This window comes from Musa acuminata, chromosome BXJ2-10 (assembly GCF_036884655.1).
Source record: "Musa acuminata AAA Group cultivar baxijiao chromosome BXJ2-10, Cavendish_Baxijiao_AAA, whole genome shotgun sequence".
In the NCBI taxonomy this organism is placed as follows: domain Eukaryota; kingdom Viridiplantae; phylum Streptophyta; class Magnoliopsida; order Zingiberales; family Musaceae; genus Musa; species Musa acuminata.
Genome location: NC_088347.1, coordinates 4,016,518 through 4,026,216, shown reverse-complemented (window position 1 = coordinate 4,026,216; position 9,699 = coordinate 4,016,518). Strand labels below are relative to the sequence as shown.

Sequence of the window (9,699 nt, the reverse complement as noted above, 5' to 3'; positions counted from 1 at the left end):
TAGTTGGTTTTTGCCTATCAAAGGAAGGCCTTTAGTGCACGCCGGTGACCTCGACGGAGGAGGAATCTGAAGTGGACGTAGGTCTCATTGACTGAACCACTCTAAATTCTGGTTTGCTTTTCCTTTTGTACAATTTACTTAACTGCAAACCTCCTTAAGCGAAACGATTTGAATCGAGACAAACGTTATACAAAATCGGAGAATTTTCCGCTGCACTAATTCATCCCCCCCCCTCTCTTACTATCGCTCTTGATCCTAACAATTGTTGAATCTCATATTTTGATGATGAACTCAATTGATAAGTTTGTGATCTAATATGTGTTTTGAGTAATGCAGGACTAGCTTCGATCATGAAGAGACAATTTGATTAAAATAGGAAGAATCAATATTGGGTCGAAGTGGAACATGTCAGAAGATTATATGTCGAGCCAAATGATCAGTCGATATGTCGGTAGAAGGCTTTGTGCCATGAGTTCGGGCATCAAACCAAGAAGATTGGATATTGCACTAAGGAGATCGAATATTGAAGGAAGACAATATGTTGATTGGGCAATATGCCAAAGGAGATGACGATGCACCGAAAGGGTCGGACGAAGCGCCGAATGAACTAGTGACATATCAAAAAATATATGATTAATGCTTTATAATAATTGTCTAGATCGAAGTAGTTTTAGTTCTAATTTAGTTGGTTTAGAATATATATAATTAGGCCAACTCAATTAGGGGCCAACTAAGCCTGAATTGGAGTTGTTTTGGGCCAAGTGGAAGGCTCATTCAATGACCCAAAAGTTGGGTCAAGCGATGGCACAATCGGTCCAAGTGGTGAAATCTCTAGTAGCTCAATCTCTAAGATACAATCTCTGATACTATGTCAGGCAGTGGTACCGCCAGACTAGGCAATGGTACCGCTAGACTAGACAGTGGTACCACCTAGTGTCAAAGAGCACTGGTAGTGGCACCACCAGTACCTTGAAATCCCAGGGATTTAAATTTTTAGCTCTAAATTTAAATCCATTTGGGGTCTATAAAAACCCCACTCATCTCTGCTCGGTTTATACAAGAACTAAGCACAAAAAACAAAGAAAGAAATATTATAAGAACTTCTCTCAAACTCTAAGTGTTGGGTGAAGTTTAAGAAAGAAGTGAGTGGTTGTAAAGGTTATCTCCTAAACCTATGAAAAGGAGAAAAAGGGTGTAAAAGGGTAGTTGATTTTTACCCATTAAAAGAAGATCGGTAGTGGAAGCCGGTGGCCTCAAGTGAAGAGGAATCGAGAGTGGATGTAGGTTACGACGATCGAACCACTATAAAACTCGGTTTGTGTTTTTATTTTTTATCTTTATTACAAACTTCTTTACTTACTACTTTCACTACGCTTACGAACATGCATTCTAGATCAAGCTCATTTCCTATATCGACTTTTATTAAACGAAAATTTCAAATCGATGTAAAGTTTTACGATAGCACTAATTCATCACCCCAACCCCACTTCTCCCCCCCCCCCCCTCCTCTCAGTGTTGACTTGGTCCTAACAACAGCAAGAAAAAGAGTAGAAAGGGGAAAAGAATTCTTAAGAAAAAAGTTGTAATCTCTTTTAAAGTTTAAAGTCTCTTCCTCCTAGAGATAGATGCCTTTTTAACGGAGGAGTGAGGTCTAGTCTAAAAGAGAAGTTATAAAGGTTGTTTCCTAAGCCTGTCAAATGGAGAAAGAGTTGTAAGGGTAGTTGATCTACGCCCTTTAGAAAGAAGATCAGTAGTGAAAGCCAGTGCCTAGAGTGAAGAGAAATCGAGAGTGGACATAGGTCACGACGACCGAACCACTATAAATCCAGTATGCTCTTTTTCTTTGTTATTTATCTTTTTTTAAATTACTTTACTTGCTCGTTACATTCTTACGAATGTTTTCAAGTTAAACATTTTTTTAATATGGGCTTTATCGAACTAAAATTTTGAATCGACATAATTTTTTGAAAGCACTAATTCACCCCCCCATATACCACCCCCCCCCCCCTCTCTTAGTGTTGATTTTGGTCCTAACAGTTGTTATCAGATCCAAGTTTTTTATTGGCAATATAGAGTGTCATTCTTTCATTCGTCCTTATATGTTCAATGGGACGGACTACACATATTAAAAAACTCAAATGAGAGTTTTCTTGCTTTTTATGGATTTTGATTTATGGAATCTTGTTGAAAGTAGTTTTCAAAAGTCTTCCAAACCAATGAATGAATGGAATGATTTGGAGAAGAAAACTTTTTTTTTAAATGCTAGAGTTATGAACACTCTATTTTGTACTTTAGACAAAAATAAATTTAATCATATTTTGATTTATGAAACTGCATACGACATTTGGCATACTCTTGAAATTACACATGAAGGCACAAGTAGAGTTAAAGAATCTAAGATAAATCTTTTGATGCATAATTTTGAATTATTTCAAATAAAACCAAGTAAAACTATTATTGAAATGTATACTCATTTTACGGATGCCATCAATAGTTTAAAAGCACTTGGCAAATATTTTTCTAAAATTGAACTTATAAACAAGATTTTAGGATCTCTTCGAAAGAGTTAGATCGAAAAGTAACGGCAATACAAGAAGCAAAGGACCTGAACAACTTTCCATTTGAAGAATTTATCGAGTCTTTAATGACCTATGAAATGACATATTTAAATATGACGAACATAAGAATAACCTTTCAAAGAACAAGAAGGATTTGACACTTAGAACAAAAGAAGACTACTCGAACGAAAGCTCAAGTGATAATGACCTTGAACTTCTCACAAAAAAATTCAAAAATTCATAAAATAAAAAACTAAGAATAAAAATGAACTTAAAAAAAAGTGGTTGCCAAAGAAAATGAAAGTATTCAAGGCGATATGGGATGAATCAACTGCACCCGAAGACGAGGAGCAAACCGGTGAAGACAAAGTGACAAACTATGCCTTGATGGCTCTCAATGATGAGGTAAATGACTTAACCAAAGCTCCTTTACCTTCTAATGAATTGCTTGATGCTTTCCATGATTTATTTGATGAATTTAAATTATTTAATAAAAAATATAAATTGTTAAAAAAAATCATACTTCTCTTTCTAGTGAATTTAAAAAAAATAAAAAATGAGCATGATAATTATATGTTAACATTTTTTACTTAATGTGAAAAATTAGATTCATATAAAAAGGAAATTTTATTACTAAATAAACATTAAAAAATTTTAAAATTGGTAGTAAATCTTTAAACATAATTCTTGCTAATAAGAGTCATATTTGTAGAAAAGAAAAAATCGGTTTTGTGAGTAGTAATACTCAATAAAAGCCAACCACATTTGTTAAAAGACCCACGTTAGATGTTTTTGTTGAAAATAAATATAACTTTTGTGATAGGTGTGGATATTTTACATATAAATATCCATTCAAAAAGTATGACTTGCATAAATTAGTTTATGTTTCTAAAGAAACCATACATGACCATGCCAAAAGACAAGATAAGTAGATTTAAACATAAGAAACTCAAAGTCAAATTGGTACCTATAGTAAACCCGTCTTTCTTGTAGAAATATTTACAATCAAATGCTAAGAACAAAAATAATATTTTGATAGTGGATGCTCAAAGCATATGACCAAAGATCCAACACACTTCACAAAGTTTATTAGCCAAAACAAAATGATTTTGATTGAATATGATTTATGTTTAATAAAACCATGCTTGATGATTTAATGATGTAATAATGTAATGATGATTTGAAGTAATGATGATTTGAAAACATACTTAATGAGTTTATATTTTAAAATTATACATGATAATTTTTGTGATTTATGGCTTATTGATCTTAATGTTTTTTTTATGATGATTTTTTGTTTTTTAGTTTTAATCAACGATGCATGGATTTTACATAGAAAACAAAGATATGCTTGTATGAAATCAATCACTTAAATTAAAATTAAAAAAATGAGAATGTATTATTCTTAAAAATATTTCTATCGCTAAAAGTTTATCGAATCTTTCATAAAGAGATTAATGAATCTATTTATATTATTTTTTATAAATCTATGAAAGTGATTTTGATGATTTAAATTTAAATGAGTGTTATCCAAACCTCTCATTTGATACTTGAGATTTTTTTTAATCAAGATCTCTTATTTGATCTCCTATGTTTCTTTACTAAAGAAAAGTTTTATCTATATCTTGATCTTGAATTCTCATAATTATAACTTAATTTTTTTTTAATCATGATCTTGACAACTTCAGATTTTTTATACATGAATTGAGATATTTTATTATTTGTTCTCCTATGATTCTTTTTGCTTTTTACAAAAGATGAGTCTTATCCAAATCATAATCTTGATTCCTTGATAATTATAACTTGATATTTTTATGAATCGAGATTGTTTACTATGATTCTTTTTTTCGCTATTTGATTTATCCAAATGAATCATAATTTTTTTTCCTCTTGATTTTTTAATATTTGATTCACAACTTGAAAGTTGTCTTATTACTCCCTTATATTCATAAAGTATATATCTTATCACCAAATTAATTTTTCTTGTTATATTTTATGTGATGATTTAAAAATTAATATAAAGGAAAATGAATTGTACCATTGTATTATTCCCCTCTTTTTGACAATGACAAAGGGAGAGAAAGAATTGCTAGCTAAAAAAAAGCAAAAATTGCTAGTTTGCTCATCTTAAAAGTGAAGCAAAGATTGCTAGTTTGCATATTGCAAAAGGAAGAAAAAATTGCTAGCTTCCAATCTCAAGCAAAAGTACTATCTTGCCCATCTCAAGAAGCAAAACTTGTAAACTTGCACATCGCAAAGAAAAACAAAAATGCTAGCTTACACTTTTCAATGAGAGAAAACTTGCCAACTTGCATATCTCGAAAAAGAGGCAAAGTTTGCTAGCTTGCACATCTTAAGAGAAGCAAAATTACTAAACTTGCATATCTCTAAAAATTGCTAGCTTGTATGTTCTATGTAGTGATGTAAAACTTGCATGTTTTGAAAAACTTGTTAGTTACACTTTTATCCTTTTTGTTGATGACAAAGGGGGAGAAGTTATAATGATTTAAAATTTGAATCATGCATGGATTATGATAATGATCATGCATAGTGTACTTTGATATTTTGAAATTATGATTATGCATGAAATACTCATGATTTTAAGATGCATGAAATGATGTGATTAATTAGTTCTTTCAATATTCATGATATAGTCACGATTTTTTTGATTCAAAGTTTTTATCAATATGGCATATTGATAGGGAGAGTTAAGTTTAAACTCTGTCATCAATTGATTATCATCATAAAAAAGGGGGAGATTGTTGAATCTCAAATTTTGATGATGAAATCAATTGATGAGTTAAAGATCTAATATGTGTTTTGAGTGACGTAGGACTAGCTTCAATCAGGGAAAGACAAATCAATTAAAGAAATGAAATCATATATTGGGTCACAGTAGAATATGTCAAGAGATTGGATGCCGAGTCGAAGGATCGGTCGACATACAAGCAAGACTTTGTGCCATAAGTTTGGGCATTGGGCCAGAAAGATTAGACATTGCACCAAGGAGATTGGATATTGTGGATGTCAACATGTTGATTATGCAATACGCTGCAAGAGAGGACAAAACGTCGAAAGGATTGGATGAAGTGTCGAATGAACCAATGACATGCCGAACAATATAGTATTCTGTTTATAATCGATTGTGTCTAGGTTGAAGTAGTCATGATTGTAATTGAGTTAGTTTTGGGAAAAACTTTGCTAACTCAATTAGGGGCATATTGGGCTTGAGTTTGGCTATTTTGGGTCAAGTGAAATGCTAATTCGATCACCTATAAAAGAGCCAAGTAGTGACACCGTCAGACTAGGCAATGGTACCGCCTAGACATAGTCTCTTAAACTGTTTCAAGCGGTGATACCATCAGATTAGGCGATGACACCGTCCAGTGTCAAACTGGCAAGCAGTGCTACAACCCAACACTAGCGATGGTACAACTAGTACCCTTGAAACTAGGGATGTGATACTTTTTTGTTCTATTTTTTAAGCCATTTAGAACATATAAATACCTTACTCTTTTTTGCTAGAGATAGCAAGAAAAAGAGTAGAAAAGGGAAAAGAATTCTTGAGAAAAAAATTGTAATCTCTTTTAAAGTTTAGAGTTTCTTCCTCCTAAAGTTAAAGGTCTTTCTAAGGGAGGAGTGAGGTCTAGTCTAAAAGAGAAGTTGTAAATGTTCTCTCGTAAACTTGTCAAAATGAGAAAAAGCTATAAGGGTATTTTACCTATTGGAATGAAAATCTATAGTAGAAGCCGGTGGCCTCGAGTGAAGAAGAATCGGAAGTGGACGTAGGTCACGATAACCAAACCATTATAATCTGGTGTGCTCTTTTCTTTTATAGTTTACCTTTATTACAAATTACTTTACTTGCTAATTACATCCTTACAAATGTTTTTAAGTTAAACATTTTTTGAGCTTTGTCGAATGAATTTTTTAATCACTATAATTTTTTAAAAGTACTAATTTTTTAATCGCTATAATTTCGATCCTAACAGCATGCTACTACTATAGTATTTTTTTTTTATTATTAGGTTAGCACCCTTTTTAGTTCTTAATCGATGGTGGAATATCCTTAGATTGTTGAAGTAATATTATTAAAATATCATTAGATTAAATAAAAAATAGGTTCAAGATGCGTTGAGAATGAAATAGGGAGTAAAAAAAAAGGAACTCATCCAAGATACAACCGAGATACCATAAAAAAAAAAAGAAGATTTTTGATATTAGCAACGAAAGAGAAATAGGAAAAAAACTAAAAGGAATCAATTAAAAGTCTGAAAAACTTTTTTTTTCTCTCACTTTTTTTTTTTCAGAATTTCTGCTAATTTTTCTGGGTTTTCCCGAAGTAAATATTGGACAGGAAAGAGATCTATTTATAGACAAACTCGAAAAATGAAATAGTACCATGTGGCATTGTATGTAAAAAAAGAAGAAGATAATTTTAATTAAAATATATTATAAAAACTAAAAAGGCAAATATTGTGCACAGTGAAGGGGAAGAATTTTTCCCTTCACTTGCAGCCAAACTCGAGGAAGACCCCAAGAGAGGGGGAAAAAAAGGATTACGGTCATTACTATGTGTATCTATATGTAAAAGCTAGATTGAAAGAAGATGTTCTCTTCTTCTATTTCAGAGTCGAGATGAAAGCTTAGCCATCAGTCAGTCAGTCAGTAACGAGCGCTGCTGATAGAGAAGAAAGAACGACACGTGCGGTAGATGATGATGCTGATGGGCAACAACAATATACCCTTTGATATCATTGTTGGCATTTTCTTTCTTTTTTGGGGGCCGGGATCCTCTCCCGCACTTCAAGTGTTCGACTCCGGGGCTATACTTCGTGCTAGCATTTCATCATCAACGGATACAATTGGCATACGCCACTCACTACTGTGTACGCACAACCCTTTGCCCTCATCCCCTGCATCATCAATATACTCGTCCAAGGCTCGATGAGAACCCCGAAAACCCCTTCACTGTATTCCATCTACTCATTCCATCGTCTTCATTGCACAACCTACTTCCCTCTCTCTTTCACCCTTCTCACCACCCTCCTCACCGATTCCACCGTAACACAAACATCCAACCCGAGGCATGCCACGCAGATCCACTCCCACCTCATCACCACCAACTCCCTCCCCATCCCCTTCCTCCATACCCAGCTCATCAACCTCTATGCCAAGTGTGGCCAACTCGAACAAGCCGTGCTCACCTTCCGAACCACCCAGCACTGCAGCAACGTCGTCACCTGGACCTCCCTCATCACCCACCTCTCCCACTCCCACCACCCCCTCGAGGCCCTATCCTTGTTCGCGCAGATGAAGAGGTCAGGCCCCGGCCCCAACCCCCACACCTTCTCCGCCGTCCTGCCGGCCTGTGCCGCGGCTGGCTCCCATGCCACTGGCCGACAGGTGCACGCTCTCGCTCACAAGCACGGCGTCGTGTCCGACGTCTACGTGGCGAGCGCACTGGCCGATATGTACGCCAAATGCGGCGACATGGGGGATTCTCAAAGAATGTTCGACGAAATGACCCTGAGAAATCTCGTTTCTTGGAACGCGCTGATCGTGGGGTTCGTGCGCAACAAGATGTACCACAGGGCGACGGAGGCTTTCCGGGAGCTGCTTGCGGATCAGTCCTTGAGCCCGGACCAAGTCAGCTTTTCTAGCGTTCTGAGTGCGTGCGCCAACGGTGGCGGCATAGACTTCGGTAGAGGGGTGCACGGCCACACTGTCAAGCTTGGGATGGCGTCCACGTTGGAGTACGTCAGGAACTCGCTCATCGACATGTACAGCAAATGCGGGTGCTTGGAAGACGCCATGAAGTTGTTCGACAGCTGCAGCGAAAGAGATGTCGTGACCTGGAACGTTATGATGATGGGTTGGATCCAAAGTGATCGGATGGAGAATGCTTGCAACTGTTTCCGAGCTATGATAAGGGAGGGGATTTCCCCGGACGAGGCCTCGTTTTCCACCGTCCTCCATGCCTTGGCCAGACTAGCTTCATGGGGCCAGGGCGCAGCAATTCATACCTTGATAGTGAAAACCGGGTTCGCTAGCAACAGATGCGTCGGGAGCTCGCTGATCTCCATGTACGCCAAATGCGGTGGCTTGGAAGACGCATACCGATCCTTCGAGGAGGCAGAGGACCGCACGAACGTGGTCGCTTGGACAGCCATGATCACAGCATTCCAGCAACACGGGCATGGAGACGACGTCATCCAACTATTCGAGCAAATGCTTGGTGAGGGTGTCGAACCGGATTACATCACATTTGTTAGCGTCCTTTCGGCGTGCAGTCACAACGGGCTTGTCGATCAGGGATTCAAGTACTTCGATTCCATGTCTCACAAAGTGACACCGGGGAGCGAGCACTACGCTTGCATGGTCGACATGCTGGGCCGAGCCGGCCGCTTGGATGAGGCGAAACGGTTCATCGAGACGATGCCCATCAGGCCTGATTCATCGGTGTGGGGCGCTCTGCTTGGAGCCTGTAGGAACTGCAGGAACCTGGAACTCGGCGACGAAGTTGCTCGAAGGCTGTTCGAGATCGAACCGGACAACGCCGGTAACTACGTGTTGCTTTCGAACATGTATGCGTACCATGGACGGTTGGAAGAAGCCAAGGAGGTGAGGAGAAGGATGGAGTCGGCTGGGCTGAGGAAGGAGACGGGATGCAGCTGGATCGATGTGTGGAACCAGACGTACGTGTTCACGGTGCATGACCGATCGCACGACGAGACGGAGCAGATTTATGAGATGTTGGGGAGGCTGAAGGAGCTGGCGAAGGCGAAGGGTTACGTGCCTGATACACAATTCGCCATTAATGACGCAGAAGAGAACAAGGAGGAGAGCATGTGGTATCACAGCGAGAGGCTTGCGCTCTCGTTCGGGCTGATAAGCTTGCCTGTGAATGCACCCATTCGGATCAAGAAGAACCTGAGGACCTGTGGGGACTGTCACACGGTTATGAAGCTTGTTTCGGAGATCTTCCAACGAAAGATCATCCTAAGGGATGCAAATCGATTTCATCAGTTTGCTGATGGTTTGTGCTCTTGCAAGGATTATTGGTGAAGCTTCTAAAATCAGAACCATGACAGAGTCACTTGAGCAGCGACAAAGAACTACACGATGCGATGCTTGTAGA

General features: G+C 37.7%; 1 protein-coding gene across 1 annotated transcript; it reads left to right on the top strand.

Annotated features, from left to right (window-relative positions):
- Window positions 1-7,350: 7,350 nt before the first annotated feature.
- On the top strand, window positions 7,351-9,665 carry LOC135624296 (putative pentatricopeptide repeat-containing protein At5g52630). Its single transcript, XM_065127754.1, has one exon. The coding sequence runs from the start codon at window positions 7,506-7,508 to the stop codon at window positions 9,624-9,626; it is 2,121 nt and encodes a 706-aa protein (XP_064983826.1). The 5' UTR covers window positions 7,351-7,505; the 3' UTR covers window positions 9,627-9,665.
- Window positions 9,666-9,699: the final 34 nt, after the last annotated feature.